This window comes from Hemiscyllium ocellatum, chromosome 20 (genome assembly GCF_020745735.1).
Source record: "Hemiscyllium ocellatum isolate sHemOce1 chromosome 20, sHemOce1.pat.X.cur, whole genome shotgun sequence".
NCBI classification, from domain to species: domain Eukaryota; kingdom Metazoa; phylum Chordata; class Chondrichthyes; order Orectolobiformes; family Hemiscylliidae; genus Hemiscyllium; species Hemiscyllium ocellatum.
In genome coordinates, this window is record NC_083420.1 from 15,631,925 (window position 1) to 15,656,776 (window position 24,852).

General features: G+C 43.2%; 1 protein-coding gene across 1 annotated transcript in view; it reads left to right on the plus strand.

Annotated features, from left to right (window-relative positions):
- The window catches only part of LOC132825577 (acyl-coenzyme A synthetase ACSM3, mitochondrial-like), a 50,411-nt gene that overhangs the window by 5,507 nt on the left and 20,052 nt on the right, over positions 1–24,852 (plus strand). Inside the window, exons 3-7 of the mRNA XM_060840956.1 lie at positions 7,503–7,710; positions 10,956–11,099; positions 13,667–13,823; positions 17,036–17,115; positions 18,921–19,044. Of these exons, the coding sequence (XP_060696939.1) occupies positions 7,503–7,710; positions 10,956–11,099; positions 13,667–13,823; positions 17,036–17,115; positions 18,921–19,044 (713 nt within the window). The remainder of the gene's footprint in view (positions 1–7,502; positions 7,711–10,955; positions 11,100–13,666; positions 13,824–17,035; positions 17,116–18,920; positions 19,045–24,852) is intronic.

Here is a 24,852-nt window from a genome sequence, read left to right on the forward strand (position 1 = left end):
GGAAAGTGCAGAAAGCTCGAAGGGTAGAGGCTGGACATTACAGAGATAGGAAGGAGCAAAGCCTTGGTGGGACTTGAAAGTAAGGAGTAAAACAATAAAATCAAGTTTGACTGGGAGCCACTGTAAGTCAGTGAGCACAGCGGTGAGAGAGGAATGGGGCTTTAAGTGACTTAAGATAGGGGCAACAAGAGTTTTTGATGCTGGAAGCTGACCGGGAGTAGGTTTCAGTATGGAACATGCTAAATGGTGGAACATTTGTAATGTCCCATTGGTTTCACCAGTGGACAAAAACCTTCCTGGCCTCCTGACAAGCAGCTGAAATGTAACTCTCAGTGTTTTGCAGCTGTTACATGTACTTCAGTCTATAATCCACTACACTGCACAATATGGCAGCACACACTCCACTCCACTTAATTACATTAAAATACCTGCGGATGCTGAGTTGACGTGTGCAGCACATGATTGAGCAGAGTTCAGTGGAGTGCACTGCCAGCAGTGGTAGTAGAGTCAGATGCATTAGGGACATTTAAGCAATTCTTGGATAGGCATATGGATGATAATAAAATGAAAGGTGTGTAGGTTAGTTTGATCTTAGAGTAAGATAAAAGGTCGACACAACATCGAGGGCTGAATGGTCTGTCCTGTGCTGTACTGATCTATGTTCTACATCCCTCTATACCCTTCCTATTCATATACCTGATTTGGAGATGCAGGTGTTGGACTGGGGTGTACAAAGTTAAAAATCACACAACACCAGGTTATAGTCCAACAGGCTTAATTGGAAGCACTAGCTTTCACAGCTTCACAATCACCTGATGAAGGAGCTGTACTCCAAAAGCTAGTGCTGCAAATGTGTTGCTGGTCAAAGCACAGCAGGCCAGGCAGCATCTCAGGAATAGAGAATTCGACGTTTCGAGCATAAGCCCTTCATCAGGAATAAGAGAGAGAGAGCCAAGCAGGCTAAGATAAAAGGTAGGGAGGAGGGACTAGGGGGAGGGGCGATGGAGGTGGGATAGGTGGAAGGAGGTCAAGGTGAGGGTGATAGGCCGGAGTGGGGTGGGGGCGGAGAGGTCAGGAAGAGGATTGCAGGTTAGGAGGGCGGTGCTGAGTTGAGGGAACCGACTGAGACAAGGTGGGGGGAGGGGAAATGAGGAAACTGGAGAAATCTGAATTCATACCTTGTGGTTGGAGGGTTCCCAGGCGGAAGATGAGGCGCTCCTCCTCCAGCCGTCGTGTAGTTGTGTTCTGCCGGTGGAGGAGTCCAAGGACCTGCATGTCCTCGGTGGAGTGGGAGGGAGAGTTAAAGTGTTGAGCCACGGGGTGATTGGGTTGGTTGGTTCGGGCGGCCCGGAGGTGTTCTCTGAAGCGTTCCGCAAGTAAGCGGCCTGTCTCACCAATATAGAGGAGGCCACATCGGGTGCAGCGGATGCAATAGATGATGTGTGTGGAGGTACAGGTGAACTTGTGGCGGATATGGAAGGATCCCTTGGGGCCTTGGAGGGAAGTGAGTGTGGAGGTGTGGGCGCAAGTTTTACATTTCCTGCGGTTGCAGGGGAAGGTGCCGGGGGTGGAGGTTGGGTTGGTGGGGGGTGTGGATCTGACGAGGGAGTCACGAAGGGAGTGGTCCTTGCGGAACGCTGATGGGGAGGGGAGGGAAATATATCCTTGGTGGTGGGGTCCGTTTGGAGGTGGCGGAAATGGCGGCGGATAATACGTTGTATGCGGAGGTTGGTGGGGTGGTAGGTGAGAACCAGTGGGGTTCTGTCTTGGTGGCGGTTGGAGGAGCGGGGCTCAAGGGCGGAGGAGCGGGAAGTGGAGGAGATGCGGTGGAGGGCATCGTCGATCACGTCTGGGGGGAATCTGCGGTCCTTGAAGAAGGAGGCCATCTGGGCTGTGCGGTGTTGGAATTGGTCCTCCTGGGAGCAGATGCGGCGGAGACGAAGGAATTGGGAATATGGGATGGCGTTTTTACAGGGGGCAGGGTGGGAGGAGGTGTAGTCCAGGTAGCTGTGGGAGTCAGTCGGTTTATAATAGATGTCTGTGTTGAGTCGGTCGCCCGAGATAGAAATGGAAAGGTCTAGGAAGGGGAGGGAGGAGTCTGAGACAGTCCAGGTTTCTGTGTTGAGTCGGTCGCCCGAGATAGAATTCACCTGGACTGTGACAGCAGCCCCTTAAATTACTGATATCCCCTGAGCACCCTCAACCATGGAGGTTCGCATCAAACACCAATCAGCTTCATCACATCATTACGGCACATTTCTGACTCACTTAGAATACAGTTCTCCACTTCGATGCTGCACTTCCCGACCTTCTGATGCCTTTCATTGGCATGCTGCTGCTGCTAGGAATTCCACGAAAAGCAGACAACTCTACCTGCGACTCCACTTTCAAGGAACTATGAACCTGCACTCTAAGGCTGAATGGCCGCAACATGACCTCCCAACTCCTGTACTCAATACTCTGACCAATAAAGGAAAGCATACCAAACGCCTTCTTCACTATCCAAACATCTGTGACTCATGATTTGGAGATGCCGGTGTTGGACTGGGGTGTACAAAGTTAAAAATCACACAACACCAGGTTATAGTCCAACAGGTTTAGTGCTTCCAATTAAACCTGTTGGACTATAACCCGGTGTTTTGTGATTTTTAACTTTGTACCTGTAACTCCACTTTCAAGGAGCTATGAACCTGCACTCCAAGGTCTCTTTGTTCAGCAACACTCCCTACGACCTTACCATTAAGTGTATAAGTCCTGCGAAGATCTGCTTTCCCAAAATGCAGCACCTCGCATTTATCTGAATTAAACTCCATCTGCTACTTCTCAGTCCATAGGCCCATCTGGTCCAGATCCTGTTGTAATCTGAGGTAACCTTCTTTGCAGTCCACTACACCTCCAATTTTGGTGTCATCTGCAAACTTACTAACTGTACCTCTTATGCTCGCATCCAAATCATTTATGTAAATGACAAAACGCAGAGGACCCAACACCGATCCTTGTGGCACTCCACTGGTCACAGGCCTCCAGTCAGAAAAACACCCTCCACCACCACCCTCTGTCTTCTACCTTTGAGCCAGTTCTGTATCCAAATGGCTAGTTCTTCCTGTATTCCGTGAGATCTAACCTTGCCAATCAATCTCACATGAGGAACCTTGTCAAACACCTTACAGAAGTCCATATAGATCACATCTACCACTCTGCCCTCATCAATCCTCTTTGTTACTTCCTCAAAAAACTCAATCAAGTTTGTGAGACATGATTTCCCAGCTGATTTGTGGCAAGTTAGTTGGTGAGCTACTCCCAAATCAGACGTATGCCCACAATTGGACTGGGGAGTCTCTTCACTGAAGGTCAACAAGATGTTATCAGGAACCCTGGGGAAGTCAGTTGTGGGGTTTGTGGAATGCAGCAGGGGTAATTGTTTTGAAAGGGGCAATACAACATATAAGCATGGGCGATGAGGAAATATAACAGGGTAAGGGGTACTGTGGGAGGAGGTGTCAATGATAGTTCCTACCACTTATGCTTCAATGGGGGACAGTGCATGAGTGTTCTGTATGCCTGGGGTTTGGGGATGAAGTGGCTAGGTAGTAAATGTGAGAAAGGTGAGAATGTGAGGAAGCTCAAAGTTACTGGAGTTGAGAGAGGGCAAGGAATAAGATATGCAGGTGTCACCTAGACTGGGAGGCTGACACTTCAACTTATTTGGTGAAGCATTGCCTTCCATGATCATCCAAATTGCAAGTGCCCGAAGCTTACCTCCACAATGTCCTCAGTTTCTGATGTTGTTCCACCAAAGGTCCACAATGGTTTGAAGCTCAATCAGTAAGAAACTAGGAAATCTGGGGCAATTCAATACTGGCCCTCACTCCATTCAACCATTACCATCGAACAGTGGATCAACTCTCATTCAATGGAGAGTGCAAGAGGGCATCCCAAAGGCAGCATCAGGCAGACTTAAAAATGAGGTGCCAACCTGGTGCAGCTACCAAATAGGTGAGGTGAGAGTGACAGCCTTTCACATCAAGGCTGCTTTCAACCACGTGTGACATCAAGGAGCCCTAGCAAAACTGTAACCAATGGGTATCTGGGGACAAAATATCCACTGGTTGGAGTCATAGTTGCTACATAGGTAAATGATTGTCATTTTCAAAGATCAGTCATCTCTGCAGGAATTCCTCAGGGTAGTGTTTCTAGGTCCAACCATCTTTAGCTGCTTCACTCAATCCTCCACCATGGGGTCAGAAATGGGAACATTCACTGATGATTGCACAATGCTCAGCAGCATTTGTGACTCCTCAGATACTGAAGTAGCTCATGCTCAAATGCAACAAGGACTAGACACTATCCAGGCTTGGGCTGACAACTGGCACGTAACATTCGAATCATACAAGACAGGAAAGGACCATCACCAATAACCTAGTCACTGCTCCTTGACATTCAAGGGTGTTATTATCATGGAATCCCCCCACTATCAATATGCTGGGTGTTACCATTGACCAGAAACTCAGTGGACTTGCCACATAAACATAATGGCTACAAGAGCAGGTCAGTGGCTAGAAATACTGTGACAAATAACTCACCTCCTGACTCCCCAAAGCCTGACCACAAGTCAGAGGTGATGGAATACTTCTTATTTGCCTGAATGGGTGCAGTTCCAACATCCAGAAGAAAGCAGCACACTTGAATGACACCACATCCACAAATGTCCATTCCTTCCACCACCGATACTCAGTAACAACAGTGTGTACTATCTACAAGATGCACTTCAGAAATTCACCAAAGATCCTTAGATAGCATCTTCCAAACCCACAGCCACTTCCATCCAGAATAACAAGGGCAGTAGGTACGTGAGAACACCACCAGCTGCATGTTCCCCTCCAAGCCATTCACCATTCTGACTTGAAAATATATTGCTGTTCCTTTACTTTCACTGGGTCAAAATCCTAGAATGTCCCCCCAAGGGCATTGTGGGTCAACCTACAGCATGGGATTGCAGGTTTTATGAAGGCAGCTCATCACCACCTTCTCAAGGGCAGCTAGGGACGGGCGATAAATGCTGGCATGGCCAGCGGTGCCAACATCCCAGAGTGAATTAAAGAAAGCCAACTCATGAAGATGCACATTTCCTCAATGTTGGTAGGAGTGATCTCCAAGTGGAAACATTTGCAACCTCAGTAGTTGAATAAGTATTTTTAAAGTGAACCAAGTGATACTTGGTTAGGATAGAGCATCTAAGGATATTGCTGAGAAAAAGAGTTATATCTTTCTTTTAATATGTGTGATATTATCTTTCCAATTTTTCCAAGCATATGATCTGAGTCTGATATCTGACTTGATAGCTCTTGTTTTTTTTTACTTAAAAGGTAATCATTCACAAAACAGAAACTTACAATATTCTATATTTCATTTTAATAAAATAAAGTTACAAATGAAGTTCATTTTTAGATTAGATTATTTACAGTGTGGAAACAGGCCCTTCGGTCTAACAAGTCCACAACGACCCGCAACCCACCAGACCCATTCCCCTACATTTACCCCTTCACCTAACACTATGAGCAATTTAGCAAGGCCAATTCATCTAACCTGCACATTTTTGGATTGTGGGAGGAAACCAGAGCACCCAGAGGAAACCCACACAGACACGGGGAGAATGTGCAAACTCCACACAGAGAGTCGCCTGAGGCGGAAATTGAACCCGGGTCTCTGGCACTATGAGGCAGCTGTGCTAACCACTGTGCCACCCACAATAAATTATACAAAACAAATGAAAAAATAAAATGAACCAAACTACTTATATATACAAGATAAAACATTTCTTCCAACAACACCCCTTTGCAGTACTCCAACAGCAGAGGGAACTCCCTTCTCTATCAGACCTCTATGTTTTGACTGAACTATTGCTTTCAATTCCCAGTCTTGAGAGTTTGATAGCTTCCTCCTTGAGTATACAGACACTGGGTTTTGACTATCTCAGATTTAAATAATCCTTCAAGATTCTAATTAAATATATCAGGCTTCCCCCTAAAAAGATCCAGGTCCTTCTAACATGAATCACAAAAGGTTGGTTTGCAGGTGCTGCAGGTAATTAAGAAGGCAAATGGAATATTGTCCTTCATTGCTAGAGAAATGAAAGAGGGATAAAAACAGAGAGGTTATGCTACAGTAGTATAGGGTCCTGATGAAGCCACGCCTGGAGTACTGTGTACAGTTTTGGTCTCATTACTTGAGAAACGATGTACTCGCATTGGAGGGGATGCACAGCCTAAAGCCAAAGGGAGGCGATGTAGGACTGAGTTGAAGAGGAACTTCTCCACCTGAACTTCTTCACCTGATTCTATGGAATTCCCTGCCCAGTGAAGCAGATGAGGCTACCTTGTTGAGTGGTTTTTAAGGCAAAGATAGATAGATTTTTGTTAAACAAAGGAAGGAAGGATTATGGTGAGCAGATGGCTAAGTGGAGCTGAGTGCATGCAAAGATCAGCCATGATGTTATTGAAAGGTGGATCAGGCTTGAGGAGCCAGATGGCCTACTTCTTCCCCGATTTCTTATGTTCTTTTGATGTAGCTTAATGCACTTCATTATTTACTCAGTCCAGCATAAAATGCACCCAATGCAAACAAAATGCCTTCAGAGTCCAGGACATCTCTCCCTCATTTCGAGAGAAAATAAACAGACAGTGATAAAGAAACTCATCAGATCTGGCAATATCCATGGAGAGAGAGAAACAAAGTCAACATTTCAAGACCAGTATGACTCTTCTTTTGAACTGTAAATCATAAACCAATCATATACCTTATATTCTAATAAATGTACATTGGTAGCCTCTTGCTGAATGTGTTTACTGATTGATCATCACAGTGACCAAATTGTAAAAATAAAATCTTGCTTGATCGAGTCAGGTTTCATTCTGCAATGTGACTTTCCACCAAATGTGTTAATGATAAAGTTCACATGAAATCTCTCCTATCTTTGCTTGCTCAATTATTCAAGAGTCACGAACCCGTGTAATTTAATGATAAAACAGGGAAACAAGGTCGGATCCAAATCCAGTTCAAGCTGGAAAGGTACCAAGCCACACGCTTTGACTTTATTCTTAAACACGGGTTAGTCATTTATCCAACTGAACTAACTATTCTCCAGATAACTTTTACCTCCATTATTTTCAGACTTCAGGTGGTGTAAAGCACTCCTGCCTTCTACCTTAACATAGAACTTCGCTTTTCTCTCTTCCCCTTCTTCCCTGTAGTGTTTTCCAGTTTGTTGGAAGGGCACAGATCAAAACCTTTAATTCGTTCATTCTGACAGAGGCTGCTTCATCTGCCAAATATTTCCATCATCTTCAGTTTAAATGATAGGTTTCCAGCACACTCACATATAATACAAATCAAACTCATTTCTTTAAAATAACTCAGATCCGATTCATAAATTAGTTCCAATTAATTCTAAAGTTAAGGTTTTGCAGGTATTTAGATATTGTTTTTGTTTGTGCTCTGTTTAGGTACTGTACTGATTCCTGCCACAACTCAGTTAAGAGCCACAGATATTTTACACCGGCTTCAAGCCTCTAAAGCAAAATGCATCGTGACAGATGACAGCCTGGTGGATGCTGTAGAGTCAGTGGCATCCAACTGCCCTTCTCTCAAAGTAAAGTTGGTTGTATCACAAAAACATAAACAGGGATGGATGAACTTCCAAGACCTTTTCCGGTTAGTAACAATTAGTTTTATGTAGAATAATTGTGGAATAGAAGAACTTCAAAAGAAACTTCAAGTGTATCCATAGATATTAAAGATATTTCAATAAGTTAATTCAATCAATTTGGCACAAGGCTTTACAAATACTTCATTATTAGTAATTATAGTCATTTTGTAGTATAGAACTTGATTATTGCTAGTAAAGTCACATTTTGTCAAAGCTTTTTGGCTAGCGCTCATATAACAATTTGCAAAAATAATAATGGAAGGGAAAGTAACATCTGTATTTTATAAGAGGAGAAAGCTGGTTAATTGGCAAGTGGACTTTTTGGGGGTTTGCAATGTGGTGCATTTGTACATACCACATAAATTGGCACACAAGGCCATCTCTGTTCTTTGCAAACAGATTTTAAAAATGTATAAATGCTGTGCCTGTTTCTACTCAACACAATTGATGATTGCCATTTTCTTATTAATTTCTCAGGGCAATGTCTGACCAATCAAAACCAACCTACTTGGTTTAAAATTTAAACAAAATTTGGCAGCCAATTGTCAATTATCATCTGAGTAGTACCTTCACCATGGCAATAAATCTACTAACCAAAGTCTATTACCTCATTCGGGTTGAAATATTATTTTCCACTTTATTGGTATTTCTTGTGAATTGTCCTAATGAATGCAAGATAAAAAGTTTCAACAAAATGTATTTTTTTCAGCAGTATTAATAATCAACAAGCTATATAAATGAATGAAAAAAAACTTGAAGATTTTTAACTTATCATAAACTTTGAGCTCCATAATTGTCCTGCTTTACCAAATCTAATCAATTAACAGCATTTTGAGGCAGTTCTTCAAAAGGCTCTGGGACAGCCATCCAGAATAGGACAGAGATTCCACTCACCTTTACATATTTGTATTGACTTGGTAGCAAGATGCTGCTGCAGTGGTAATATCACTGGGCTAGCAATCCAGAAACCCAAGCAAATGTCCTAGGGATGTGAATTTAAATCACATCATGGCAGATCATGAAACTTGTATTCAATAAAAAAATCTATAATTTGAAGACTCCTGTGGTAGAGTCCCTACTGCTAAGCCAGGGGGACCCATGTTCAAGTCCTACCTTCTCCAGAGAGGTGTCATGACATTTCTGAGAAGACAAAAGTACTTGACAATTGCATTTGGAAGAAGTGCAGGCTAGAGTGCCTTAGTTCCCCCTCCAAAACCATTTTGATTTGACCCTCCCTTTTCCCCTACCCTTCCTCCAGTTTGGATGGCCCTGGTGGATAGTGCTTGTTAATGACCAATTCTTTAATTTGTCAAACAGGTGGTTTGGTGGTGGGTATGCCAAAATAGAATTACTTTGGCTCCTTTTCTCCCATTGTGGAGTTTATATTGGTCAACCCCCTGACCCTCCACCATTGCCTTAGTTCACTGCTTCCCTAATATCTTTCCACCTTGATCCTATTGGCATGAGCATTTTCCAAGAACAGTGAGAGCTGAAGCTCTCCCTCTAAGAGTCATAGAAAGTACAGCAATAGACACATTGTTGTTATAATTCAGCTAGAGTCAAGAGTGTGGTGCTGGAAAAGCACAGCAGGTCAGGCAGCATCCGAGCAGCAGCAGCAGAGTCCACGTTTCAGGCAAAAGCCCTTCATCTGGAATGAGGCTGTGAGCCAACGGGGTGATGAGTTAAATGGGAGGGAGGTAGGGCTGAGGGAAGGTAGCTTAGTTAGATAGATGGAGGTGGGGGAAATGATGATAGGTTGAAGAGGACATGGAGCACACAGGTGGGAAGGAAGATGGACAGGAAAGCAGTGCTGACTTGGAAGGTTGGATCTGGGATAAGGTGGGGAAAAGTGGAATGAGGAAACTGGTGAAATCCACATTGATGCCATGGGATTTAATGGTCCCCAAGGCGGGAGATGAGGCTTTCTTCCTCCAGGAGTTGGGTTGTTAGGGAGTGGTGTTGGAGGAGGCCCAGGACCTGCATGTCCAAACAAGGTGGGAGGGGGAGTTGAAGTGTTTGACCATAGGGCAGTGAGGTTGGTCGGTGCAGGTATCCTGAAGATGTTCTCTATAGCGCTATGCGAGTAGGCATCCTGTCTCCCCAGTGTAGAGGAGACTGCATCAGGAGCAACGAATACAGTAAATGACACATATGGAAGTGCAGGTAAAACTTTGATCAATGTGGAAGGCTCATTTGGGGCCTTGGACAGAGGTGAGTTGGGAGGTGTGGAAAGCAGATAAGGGTGGTGAGGAAAATATACCTTTGGTGGTGGGGTCCATTTGTAGGTCGTGAAAATGAGGGAGGATGATGCGATGTATATGGAGATTGGTGGGGTAGAAGGTGAGGACTGAGGGGGGGTTCTGTCCTTGTTGCAGTTGGAGGGATGAGGTTCGAGGGCAGAGGTGCAGGAACTGGACGAGATGCGCTGGACGGCATCATCAACCACATAGGAGGGGATATTGTAGTCTTTAAAGAAGGAGGCCATATGGTGTGTTCTGTGGTGGAACTGGTCCTCCTGGGAGCAGATGCGGTGGAGATGGAGGAATTGGGAATAAGGGATAGCTTTTTTACAGGAGGCAGAATGGGATGAGGTGTAGTCCAGGTAACTCAGTCAGTAGTCTATACTGGGTCTTATTACCTCAGAGCTCACAACCCTATTTGACTCTAAATTGGGAAGCCTTGTCTTAGTTGAAAGCATCACCAGTAATCTTAGTGCTACGAGACAAAGTTCTTTCCTTTATCAATGTGTCCTCCTGCCTTACTTAAATAAATTGACTTGTAATTATTTTCCAGGCTTCATTAAATTAATCAAAAAGCCATCATATCTTTTTTCTTTAAAATTTGAGTCCTTGCCTTTGTCTGATTTTCGCAGGTAAAAAAAATTGCAACACAAAGGGCATGAGGTGTTGATTGATTAATAAGATAAAATAACATATTGGTAATTATTTACAGTGTTCAGACAAAACAATTCCCAAATAGACTTAAATAACCTTTGATGCCATTTTTAAATGCATGAGAATACAAAGTTTGGAGGAGCTGGTGTTGGACTGGGGTGGACAAAGTTAAAAATCACATAACACCAGGTTATAGTCCAACAGGAACAGGTCTTCAATTAAATCTGTTGGACTAATGCCTGGTGTTCTGTGATTTTTAAACTATGAGAATACAAGTTGCTTTAAAATAATTATAAGTATCCCTTTGAAAAAGAAAATGCAAATAATTGTCAAGGGTCTTAATTCTATCTCCTAAGAAACGTATCGGATGACCACAAATGTGTAAAAACCAAGAGTTTGGACCCCATGGCCATTTTCTTCACCAGTGGATCTACAGGAGCTCCAAAAATGGTCCTTCACACCCACGGTGGTTATGGAATAGGCCATACAGTAAATGGAAGGTCAGAGAACTATCTCATGCATAAATTTGAAGCATGTATGAAATGTTGGTAATGATAAATCTGGAGCTAAGAACAAAATATTTTTCAAAGCTTTTTACAAGGTTAAGCCGAAAATATCAATCGCAAATGTTGTAAATGTTGCATTTACTATTTATTTTTCTTCTAAGATTGTCTTCCAGGACTAAATATTACTAAAGGTAAAGCCACCATAACTTTAGCAGATCTTCATAGAACATAGACATAGAACATAGAAAAATACAGCGCAGTACAGGCCCTTTGGCCCTCGATGTTGCGCCGATCCATGCTCACCTAACCTACACTAGCCCACTATCCTCCATATGCCTATCCAATGCCCGTTTAAATGCCCATAAAGAGGGAGAGTCCACCACTGCTACTGGCAGGGCATTCCATGAACTCACGACTCGCTGAGTAAAGAAATGCTTCAGAATGCTTCCTCATTACAGAGAGATGATAGTGGTTGAACCTGAGAGTCACCACACCTCAGATGAGGGGAGGGGTTGAGAAGGAGAATCCTTCATGGTAACCTCAGCTGGTGCGGAAACTGAACCCATCACAATGCAGCTGTCCAGCCAACTGAGCTATAACCAATCCCCTAGTGCTACGGCATGCAGAATATTATTGTCAGAATGTTCTCAGAGACAATAGTTTTTGCAGTGTCTAGTAGCTTTAGCTGTTTCTTGATTTCCTGAGGAGTGAATTGAAATGGCCAAAGAATCATATCTGTGATGCTCGGGGACCACTGGAGGAAGCCAAGGTGGATCATCCATTTGGCATTTCTGCCTGAAAATGGCTGCAAATGCTTCCAACTTGTCATGTACATGGTTATGATGGACTTCCCTTTCATTGAGAATGGGGATGTTTGTGGAGCTACCTCCTCCAGGTAGTTATTTAACTGTCCACCACCATTCAAGATTGGATTGTAGAGATTTGATCTGATCTCTTGGTTGTGGGATCACTTAGTTCTGCCTATTGCAATCTGATTCCACTATTTGGCATGGACACAATCCTGTGTTGGAGATTAACCAGGCTGGTATCTCATAGAATTGTTATGAATTACAGAGTTGTTTCAAAGCATAGGGAGGCCTTGAGGCCTATTGGCCTGCACCTCCTCTTGGGCTATGTCTGTTACTGCTCCAGGTAAGGCCTCCTGTTCGCTTCATTTAAATCCATTGGCTTGATGCTAATGGTAGAATGAGGGATATGCTGGACTGGGAGCTTGCAGACTGTAGTTGAATACAGTTTTATTGGAGCTGATGGTCCACAGAACCTCATGGGAGCCCAGTTTTGGGTTGCTAGATCTGTTCCAAATCCATTTTATTCAGCACAATGACAATGCCACACAATGTGATGGAGGGTATTCTCAATGAGAAGTTGGGACTTTAGCTTCACGTGAGCTGTGTGGTGGTCAGTCCAATCTATACTGCCATGGTCAGATGTGTCTGTGATATGAAAATTTGCAATAATAGACTGGAATATTAGACACTGTCTAATAGATTATTCCTCTTGTTGGTTTTGTGCATCAAATGCCACACACCCAGTTCTTAGACAGCTTGTTCATGAATGAAATGACTAAGCCACCCTTCAAGAGTAACATTGAAATCCCCTGCCCACTCTGTTTGTGCCACCCTAAAGTGCTTCCCCCATATGGAAGAGCATTGATTCATTAGTGGAAGGGGGGCTGTAAAGAGATTTCCTCATTCACGTTTTGGTCTGATGCTACAAGACATCATGCAGTTCAGAGCTATTATCTCAAGACAATAACCACCTCATTTTATAGCACTGTGCCATCATTTCTGCTGGGCCTAACCTGGCAATAAGACAGGACATACTCAGGGATGGTAATGATGGTACCTGGGACATTAGCTCTAAGATATTATTTTTGTGAGAATGACAATGTCGGACTTTTGCACAAACTAGCACATGGGATAATCACAAGTCTCCAGAGATTGTTAAGGAAGACTTCACAGGGTAAGGCATAGAATCTCACTTATCTCTCCACTTTTCAGGCTCTCTGCCTGTATTCCTGATGAAGGGCTTTTGCCCGAAATGTCAATTTTACTGCTCCACGGATACTGCCTGAACTGCTGTGCTATTCCAGCACCACTAATCTAGAATCTGATTTCCAGCATCTGCAGTCACTGTTTTTACCCTGTGGAATCAATCAGTCAAGCCAGAGTCTTCTGACTGTTTTAGCAGGAGTCAAGGAAACTAAAATGGAGATAAAGGATTGCACTATTCTTCATTGTTTTTTATTAAACTCCTTCCACAATTTCTCCCTTCTCTCATTCATTCAATGACACTTGGAGCAAGCAGCCTTGCCAATGGTCTGTAATTTATTATAATCATTACTGCAGTGCTATGTTACAGAATACTCACAATGCTATTGGGGTACTTTGCTTCAAGTATTTCAATTGACAGGAATTTTATTATTAAAAGGGTTTAATTTTGGCCAGGAAATTCAGCATTAGCTAGTCTTTCAAAAGTAGTTTATAAGCGGTTATAAGGCAGTGGGACAGAAAACTGATTATGATAATGTGCTCTACCAGGTACTGGTTGGATCTTACTCCCTCTGATGTGATGTGGTGTAGCTCAGACACTGGCTGGGTTAAATCTGCATGGAACAGCTTCTTTTCACCTTGGGTTCAAGGAGCGTGTGTTTTTGTCCATCAGATGCCACGGTTTGATCCCAAAACCATGTTAGACGTAAGTGAACAGTTGCTGTTCTTTTTCAGTAAATTGTGATTATTAGTGTTGACTCCGGTTTTGTAAACACACGAGCTGTGGAATAAACCGTACCCAATGTATACTTTCTATTCACTTCCATGTTATGGCATTCCTAATAAAAGCACAGCACATTAATACAAACTCATACTTCAGACAAAAAATATGTTGTAAATGATTTATTCCAATTGACTAATCACAAATTATAACCACGAGCAAAAGCATGCTTTAAAGGTCTAAATGCCTCAGTGAATATAACACATTGGGTTATTTTTGACTACACCAAATTTCTAATCAATTATTAAGCGGCTGAGGTTTGAAATATGTCCGTTGACATTTATTATTCTGCATTATATATTCTGGGTAGTCACAGGTGAAGTGCCGGAAGACTGGAGGTTGGCAAACGTGATGCCATTATTTAGGAAATGTTGAGGAACTATAGACCTGTGAGTCTGACATCGGTGGTGGGGAAGTTGTTGGAGGGAATCCTGAGGGACAGAATTTACACGTATTTGGAAAGGCAGGGACAGATTAGGGATTGGCAACATGGCTTTGAGCATGGGAAATCATGTCTCACAAATTTGATCAAGTTTTTTGAAGAAGTAACAAAGAGGGTTGATGTGGGCAGAGCAGTGGACGTGATCTATATGGACTTCAATGAGATGTACAATAAGGTTCTTCATGGAACACAGATGAGCAAGGTTAAATCTCATGGAATACAGGGAGAACTAGTCATTTGGATACAGAATTGACTCGAAAGTAGAAGACAGAGGGTGGTGGTGGTGGAGGGCTGCCTTTCAGACTGGAGGCCTGTGAATAGCAGTGTGCCACAAGGATCGGTGCTGGGTCTACTGCTTTTCAACAGTTATATAAATTATTTGCATATGAACATAGGAGGTATAGTTAGTAAGTTTGCAGATGATACCAAAATTGGTAGAGATCAGATGGACCAATGGGCCGAGGAGAGGCGGATGGTGTTTAATTTAGATAAATGTGTTGCATTTTGAAAAGGCAAATCAGGGCAGGACTTATACATTTAATGGTAAGGTCCTGGGGAGCATTGCTGAACAAAGAGATGTTGCAGTGCAGTTCACAGTTCCTTGAAAGTGGAGTTGCAGGTCATTAGGATAGTGAAGAAGACGTTTGTTATGCTTTCCTTTGTTGGTCAGAGCACTGAGTATAGGAGTTGGGAGGTCATTTTGTAGCTGTACAGGACATTGGTTTGGCCACTTTTGGAATATTGTGTACAATTCTGGTCTCTCTGCTTTGGACGGATGTTGTGAAATTTGAAAAGGTTCAGAAAAGATTTACAAGAATTTTGCCAGGGTTCGAGGATTTGAGCTATAGGGAGAGGCTTAAAAGGCCGGGGCTGTTTTACTGCAGCGTCGGATGCTGAGGGGTGACCTTATAGAGTTTTATAAAATGATGTAGTTTTTGGATAGGGTAAATAGACAAGGTATTTTTCCTGAGGTTGGGGAGTCCAGAACTAGAAAGAATAGGTTTAGAATGAAAGGGGAAAAATTTAGAAAGGACCTAAGGGCAACTTTTTCATGCAGAGGGTGGTGTGTCTGTGTGTGTGTATACAACATTTACAAGGCATCTGGATGGGTATATGAATAGGATAGGTTTAGAGGAATATGGGCCAAATGCTGGCAAAGGAGATTAAATTAGGTTACGATCTCTGGTCAGCATAGACGAGTTGGACACAAGGGTCGGTTTCACACTGTCTCTATGAATGTTTGTCTTCATGAGTTTCCACAGGTCCTGCCAACATCAATCAGAACACAGCCTATGATAGATTAATTTTTGTTTCAAATAATTTTCATTTTAATGTGGTTACAGATCAGCTCCAAGATTGGAGAACTGATCCACAACAATCCACAACAATCATCTGTTTTCCATCTTCACTCATAGGGAAAATGACCCTTGAATGGTCTGAATGCAAAGCGCTTGGTGGATCACATTTCATGTGTATGCCAGAAGCATTTTGATGATGATGTGCCTCACAATCCCTTTGTGTTATATGTGGAATTGCCAGAGCTCTTTTGTTGCCAAAGCCTCTTGCAAGAAGTTTGGTTTTTCCTCTCAAAACAATTTGTACTTCAGGCTGTCTTTCAACAAAGCCCACATTCCCCTCTGTTACTGGATGCATCTCTCCCAGTAGGTCTCACTTTCCCACAGAAAATGCAAAAAAAACCTTTCATTTTACCTCATCACAAAATAATTTTTTTTCTGCTTTTGCAACTTCCTTGTCCCCATGGTCATTAGTAATACCATGATTATTGTTCTTAGGATGTCTCTTATTTTTCCTAAATTGGACTCAGTGGACAGGCTATTAACATTTGTTTATTGAAGTCTTACAATTTCCACATGATCCTAACAGGAATAAGAACAGTAAATCTATGAAGTATGTACATTAATTTACAATGCACAACACCAAGGCCCCGGGTTTACCCCGATTCCACCCTTGGCCAACTGTGTGAAGTTTGCACATTCTCCTTGTGTCTATCTGGGTTTACTCCGGTTTCCTGCCACAGTCCAAAGTTGTGCAGGTTAGGTGGATTGGCCATGCTAAATTGACCGTAGTGACCAGGAATATGCAGGCTAAGTGGGTTAGCCATGGCAAATATGGAGTTACAAGAATAGGGTAGGCAAATGGGTCTGGGTTGGATGCTGTTCAGACCGTCGGTGTGGACTTGATGGGCTGGATGGCCTGCTTCCACACTATGGGGCTTCTGTGATTCTATGATACTAGTTGTTTCTCAAAGAGGGACTACATTGCCAACTTTCTTTTATTTTGTTTCTTTTACATTATTTACCTTATTATCCTTTCAAGACTTTGCGTTTAAATGATTCATTTTTGGAATTACGTTTTAATCTGGCTGAGTGTCACTCACCCTGATTCCAATGTCCGACAGATCTGCACTTTTGTCCGTCTTTGGTGTGACTGTGAGGAAGGGTGGGAACCAAGTCTTTCCAAATCAAAAAGTAGCATTTCTGGTACAGTGACAGGAAGGTTGTACTGGATATCATGTGGGTTTTTTTAAAATGTGGGAAGGTTTATTTTTCACCGTGTACTGGCAACTATGGTTAATTGTGGAATCCAGAGCATTCCTGATGTTCTTTGAAGATTGCTATTTATTATTGCATTTGGCTTTGAGGTGATAATTGATTGTGAAATGATCCTTTCCTAGGTTTTATCCAAGTTTCCAATAACAACCCTCTGTTGTCCGCCCACTGCATATCGTATGCTTGTACAGAATGATCTTACCAGGTACCGTATTAAATTTCTGATCGTTCTTTGTTTCACATCCATTTTGGCAGAGCATATATAACAACCATGCAAAAAAACATGCCTATTATCTGCATTCATGCACAAAACCCCTGCGGACCATTCACACCTCCCTCCCAATCTGGCTCAACGTCCCTTTCTCTTCACTCATTCCCACATCATTGTTAATAACATTTGTTCCCTCAGATACATACTCTCCAAATTACTATTCCTTTTTAACACCTTTATTGCAGTTTATTCGTGCATATTAGTAAAGGACTGAACAAAAATTTGAATTATGTAATCACTGCAACCATGTTCTTTAATTCTTCATTTCAACAACAGAAATTGATTCAAACTTAGAAACCTGGAAGCGACTCATTCTAGCCCTGCATATCAAAAATAATGCAATTTCACTGATCTAATTTGATTCTCTTTTGTAATCTGAATCTCTATGTTCTGAATTGATCCTCTAAATATCTTACTTGATTCACTTTCAATTTGAATGTTCCTATTTTTAAGAAATGAGAACTGTCCAGGTCTGAAATTCAAACTTCCAATAGACAATTATCTGTGTTCGGAAGGTTCAGATATCTGAGTTAGATTTGGAGACTGTAGGGGGTTCCAACTGACTTATCTGGATAGTTATGCAGGAAGTGTTAGATGGAAAAATCACAATCCTAACTTCTGTGTAATTATACAACTGAATCCTCTGACTCTCCGCTGACACCAATGCCTCAAGAAACTTGCCCACCAACCTCCAAATTCTTATCAACCAGTCCCCGATTACTTTTCCTAACTCCCACAAAATGCTCCACCTAAAATTACCCTGTCTCCTGCCCAACCCAATTCCCCCTTAACCGGGCAAACCAGCATTGACCCTTCAAATGCTCTACCCTAACCTTTGTCAAACCTCTCACCTGAACTGACCAGACTGCCCACCATTGAACTAGCACTCTTAATCTTCCAATGCCTACCCTAACCTATCTACCTCAACCTGATTTACCACCATTACCCGATTATCACCTTCCAATCTTACCTCTAATCCTGAAACCACCATCTACCACCCTACATTTCTACCCAAATAGCACCCTTGCCCTTCACCCATTTCCACCCTTATCTCTCAGCCACCTTTAATCCTTCAACTACTCATGCTATACAATTACGCTACACACTTAGATTCTCTCCTTAGCTTCTCAGGAGGCTGTGGGACATTTAAACTCTCTAACTGCTGGAATGCAACAGCTCATCCTGTAAAAAGACGGTGAGTCTTCTATGATGACTCTCCAAGCTGCTGTCTGTGAAGTTTCTTTTGCTTCATGCACTGTGGGATCTTCCATCGGGCAAAAATATGGGTCAGAAGACAGGCCCAAAAGAATCACAGACATGCAACTTTTTGACTCAAGTTTTTAGATCAGAGTGGTGCTGGAAAAGCACAGCAGGTCAGGCAGCATCCGAGGGGCAGGAAAATCAATGTTTCATTGCCGATTTTCCTGTTCCTCGGATGCTGCCTGACCTGCTGTGCTTTGCTAGCACCACTCTGATCTAATCTCTAATTTCCAGCATCTGCAGTCCTCACTTTTGCCTAGTTAACTTTTTGACTCAAGCCAACAAGTTTCCAAAATATCAAATATAAATGTAGCTTAGTCTACAATGGCCTGAATATATTTTTAACATTCTTTTAAAAAAGCAGTATTTTATCTTCGGGTTTCAATACGTGGTATAATGGGAATTTCTCTAAACATACAACAAGGTCAGTGCTAAACAGTTACGGTATCATTTGTGGCTTCACTTTTTTTAAAATTTAGTTACAGGTTCAGAAGCCTCCAGCACTGTGTGACTGGTGGTGAGTCCAGCAGCCCTGAAGTAATGGTCAAATGGAAAGAAGAGACAGGCTTAGACATCTATGAAGGATATGGCCAGAGCGAGACTGTACGTATTTTAATCCTGAGGAAGAGGTTTTGTTTCTTTAAAGGAAGAAACCAACCAAATAGCTTTTTGTAATGAAGGAACATGCCCTGAAACATCGAAAAGCGATTTCTTGAACCTTAAGAAAAAGCATTGAATTATTCAGTACGCAAAGCTTCTTTTCTCCACTCCCAACCCTCTCCTGCAAACACTCCTCATGTGTTCCCTGCACCCTCACTTCCAATGAGTGTGAGAAACTTATGAACCTCATTGATATTGGGATTGAAAGCAGCAGTCCGATGTCAACAAATTTATAGCATTCTTGCCTCTGTTCCACAATGATGTGGAGGTGCCGGTGTTGGACTGAGGTAGACAAGTTCAGAATTCACACAACACCAGGTTATAGTCCTTTAGGGCCCAAATGAAATCACAAGCTTTCAGCGTGCTTGTCAGGTGAGGAGCAACGCTCCGAAAGCTTGTGATTTCAAATAAACCAGTTGGACTATAACCTGGTGTCTTGGGACCTCTGAGAATGGAGGAGTCTCACTCCTATGGTGGCTCCAGCATAGACATAGTTGGCACTCCAGCATGGAAATAATGGTGGTCACCTTGGTGACGCAGGCCATAGAGTCATAGAGATGTACAGCATGGAAACATACCCTTCAGTCCAACCTGTCCATGCCGACCAGCTATCCCAACCCAATCTAGTCCCACCTGCCAGCACCCAGCCCATACCCCTCCAAACCCTTCCTATTCATATACCGATCCAAATGCCTCTTAAATGTTGCAATTGTACCAGCCTCCACCACATCCTCTGGCAGCTCATTCCATACACATACCACCCTCTATGTGAAAATGTTGCCCCTTAGGTCTCTTTGATATTTTTCCCCTCTCACCCTAAACCTATGCCCTCTAGTTCTGGACTCCCCGACCCCAGGGAAAAGACTTTGTCTATTTATCCTATTCATGCCCCTCATAATTTTGTAAACCTCTATAAGGTCACCCCTCAGCCTCTGATGCTCCAGGGAAAACAGCCCCAGCCTGTTCAGCCTCTCTCTATAGCTCAGATCCTCCAACCCTGGCAACATCCTTGTAAATCTTTTCTGAACCCTTTCAAGTTTCACAACATCTTTCCGATAGGAAGGAGACCAGAATTGCACACAATATTCCAACAGTGGCCTAACCAATGTCCTGTACAGCTGCAACCTGACCTCCCAACTCCTGTACTCAGTACTCTGACCAATAAAGGAAAGCATACCAAACGCCTTCTGCACTATCCTATCTACCTGCGACTCCATTTTCAAGGAGTGATGAACCTGCACTCCAAGGTCTCTTTGTTCAGCAACACTCCCTACGACCTTACCATTAAGTGGTTAAGTCCTGCTAAGATTTGCTTTCCCAAAATGCAGCACCTCGCATTTATCTGAATTAAACTCCATCTGCCATTTCCTAGCCCATTGGCCCATCTGGTCCAGATCCTGTTGTAATCTGATGTAACCCTCTTCGCTGTCCACTACACCTCCAATTTTGGTGTCATCTGCAAACTTACTAACTGTACCTCTTATGCTCGCATCCAAAGCATTTATGTAAATGACAAAAGGTAGAGGGCCCTGCACCGATCCTTGTGGCACTCCACTGGTCACAGGCCTCCAGTATAAAAAAACAACCCTCCACCACCACCTTCTGTCTTCTACCTTTGAGCCAGTTCTGTATCCAAATGGCTAGTTCTCCCTGTATTCCATGAGATCTAACCTTGCTAATCAGTGTCCCATGGGGAACCTTGTCGAACACCTTACTGAAGTCCATCTAGATCACATCTACTGCTCTGCCCTCATCAATCCTCTTTGTTACTTCTTCAAAAAGCTCAATCAAGTTTGTGAGACATGAGTTCCCACGCACAAAGCCATGTTGACTATCCCTAATCAGTCCTTACCTTTTCAAATACATGTCCATCCTGTCCCTCAGGATTCCCTCCAACAACTTGCCCACCACTGAGGTCAGGCTCACCGGTGTATAGTACCCTGGCTTGTCTTTACCACCCTTCTTAAACAGTGGCACTACGTTTACCAACCTCCAGTCTTCTGGCACCTCACCTGTGACTATCGATGATACAAATATCTCAGCAAGAGGCCCAGCAATCACTTCTCTAGCCTTCCACAGAGTTCTCGGGTACACCTGATCAGGTCCTGGGGATTTATCCACCTTTAACCGTTTCAAGACATCCATCACTTGCTCCTCTGTAATCTGGATATTTTGCAAGATGTCACCATCTATTTCCCTACATTCTATATCTTCCATATCCTTTTCCACAGTAAATACTGATGAAAAATATTCATTTAGTATCTCCCCCATTTTCTGTAGCTCCACACAAAGGCCGCCTTGCTGATCTTTGAGGGGCCCTATTCTCTCCCTAGTTACCTTTTTGTCCTTAATATATTTGTAAAAACCTTTTGGATTCTCCTTAATTCTATTTGCCAAAGCTATCTCATCTCCCTGATTTGCCCTCCTGATTTCCCTCTTAAGTATACTCCTACTTTCTTTATACTCTTCTAAGGATTCATTCTATCTATCCTGTCCATACCTGACATATGCTTCCTTCTTTTTCTTAACTAAACCCTCAATTTCTTTGGTCATCCAGCATTCCCTATACCTACCAGGTCCTTCAGAATGTTGTGGGTTCAAGCGACAGCCCAGGTCTTGAGCACAAAAAGAAATCAAGGCTGCCACTCTGGTACTGTGCTGTCAGGGATGAAATGTGAAACTGCCTGGCTAAGTATTATTTCAACTTGCACTCAGCAAACCTAGCAAGGAGGAAGCTACATTCCAAACATCTGGGCTCCACTGACAGCTCTAAGGAGGAAGTCTATAAATCCTCAGAGGATATACACTGATGAGGCATTCACTGGTTCCCTCCACTAGTTGACAGACCTTCGCCTTTGTGTGCATTCTATTTCACGTAGACTTGGACACATTCTAGCGAGCACATGACTGGCACCACTTTCGCAGTCGGTGGAGGAAGCAGTGCCTGAGGTCACTGACACTGAGTAGACTCCCAGAGGTCAGGTACTTGCTCAGGCCAATACAGAAGATGTGTGTGTCCTGTACTCAGCCCGAATTGAGATGGTCAACCTGCACAGAGGGAGAGAGAGAGAGAGAGAGAGAGAGAGGAGGGGGGGGAATATCAGGCAACAGGGCCACAGGCACCTAATAGGGTAGAATGAGAATGGAGGAGTCTCAGTCCTATGATGGCTCCAGCATGGATGTACTTGGCCTTCACCATGAGTGGGAATAGTGACAGCTACCTTGGAGACCTAGATCTTTCAGAATAATCAGTGCTGCTTGATATATACACAGACCTGCCCTTCTAGCCTTGAGCACTCAGCATCAATGGCAAGATGAGAGGGTTACAAGGGACCATGGCCTCAGAGAGGAAATAAGGTGGTGTCCAGTAGGCATGCAAGGGGAGAAACTATGTCCTCCCAACACTCTCCCGGACATTTCCTTTCAATACACACCAGATGTAACTTGTCCTTCAACCTCCCACGTACCTGTAACCCTAATTTCTGCAGTGGAAAGAGGGTGAGCCCACAAATGGGCAAGAGACTCTCAGTCAGCACCCAGGTGCCCAGAATGGGCCTAATGCCTCATCCATATTTATCCTAGTGTTTCTTCAACTAACGAAGACCATTATGGATGGTAGCAGAGAGAATGAGATCAGAAGGTTGCTTCAGTTTGTAATACAAGCCACTGCATTTTCCAAATCTCTTTGTGGACAGCACTGCTGCCTCACAGCGCCAGGTTCAATTCCTGCCTTGGGTGACTGTCTGTGTCGAGTTTGTATGTTCTCCCCACATCTGCATGGGTTTTCTCCGGGTGCTCTGTTTTCCTCCCACAATTCAAAAGATGTGCAGATCAGAAAAATCGGTCATGCTAAATTGCCTAAAGTGTTAGGTGCAGTAGTTGGGGTGGAATGGATCTGGGTGGGTTACTCTCTGGAAGGTCGGTGTGGACTTGTTGGGCTGAAGGGCCTGTTTCCATACTGTACAGTATGTCATCTAATCAAATTTGATCCTGCAGAAAGTCAGAATCTCAGGGATTCAGCTGTGGGTGCCCTCTGCTGGCTAAAAACAAAACCAGTCGATATGTTGCTTTGTTCCTGCAGCATTGACACTGACAGAAATATGCAAACCCGACTCCTTTCAAATCTGGAGAAAGAATTTCAATGAATACTCTGAGGTTTAAGCTTCCTAATTAAACAGAAACAAAACACTATAGTTGAATATCACATAAAATGCTGTTTATAAATAGTTGCCAATATGGAATCTCTGACTGGAGTATTTGATTGAAATCGTTAAATCAGAACAGAATATTGGATCATAAACAAGGAATGAAATGCCTGTTTCCTGTAAATATGGTTTCTTCTGTTGTATAGATTCTTCAGAGGTTACAGTATATTGGAACGACAATTAACATTTCTTATAGGAAGCAGTGAGCCATTATTGTGCGCCACCATTATGTCTAGGTGTTGCAATTTAATTGGGTTTACGCCTGACATAATAGATATAATTGGACATAGTTTACCCTGGAGGAATTGACTCCCAAATGTTATAAACAAGAAGTTGGACTGGGGAACTTTCTGTTCTTTCACTGACTATCTGCTCATTGGCTGACTCATCACTTCTGGGATTTTCCATCAGAATTAGCAGAAGACATTCATGGGAGTGTTGTACAAAATGGTCTGTCATTTTGTGTAATTGCAAAGCAGGGCTTGAGCATATGTCCCAGGTGCAGTATCACTGTGGGTGTCTGTTTGAAAGGAGAGAGTGAGAGAGGAATTTAATCTTTGTAATTTAATCCTTGCCGCCACCTGGAAACAACAGGATACTCAGGGTTCCTCTTTTGGAGAAGGCCTACCAGATTAATTGCACATCAGGCTTACAAGTGGCCAGCATTGTTTCTTTCACTGGAATAAAAGAGCATGGTAGTGGAAATCCACAAAGCTGGTCATCAATCAGAGACCAGCAGATCACCATCAATGCCACCAAAAGCCTCAGATTGCCAAGGGATGCCAGGCCTGAGGCAAATTAGGTTGCCAACAGGTGTTTAGGATGGGTTCAGCATAGTAGGAAGATCAGAGTCAACAGCTTTCAGATGTCTCCCCACTTTCCCATTGCTTGGTCTCTCAGTCAGGCACTCAGTGGTGTCTTTAAACAAGGGACCCCAATCTGGGGACCCAGCAAACAAACATTTTTGGTCTTCCCTCATGGTAACCTCCTCACCAACTGTTAGTTGAATACCTACAGTGGCAGGCTGAAAGCCCATCTACCAGCTTCCCACCATTGGTTTACTCAGGCAGAAGTGGCCACATTTGCACACTACACCTTCTGCTCCAATCAGGTGAGCTGCCAAACTCATCAAGAGGGCATTCTATTCCACTGCCCCCAAAGGGTGCTGCCCCAATCTCTAATCCTGAGTTTAATTATTTGAAAACACTGATTTCTGTAACAGATGTAAAAGGGCTCGACTGAGCTAAACCAAAACACTGTCCACTCTGAAATCTAACAGAACTGCAGAGAGGAGCATGGACAGTTTAAGACATTCGAGTAGACAGCTGTTGGAATCAGGTTCAGTCTCTTGCTGGGTCACGTGTTTTAATAATTCTTGTGAATAATAGATTTTTAAAAATTCTTTCATGGGATGTGGGTGTCATTGAGTAGGCCCGCATTTATTGCCCATTCCTGACTGCCCGGGGACAGTTAAGAGTCACTACATCACCAACAGTGACATGTAGGCCAGACCAGGTAAGGATGGCTGATTTCCTTCTCTGAAGGA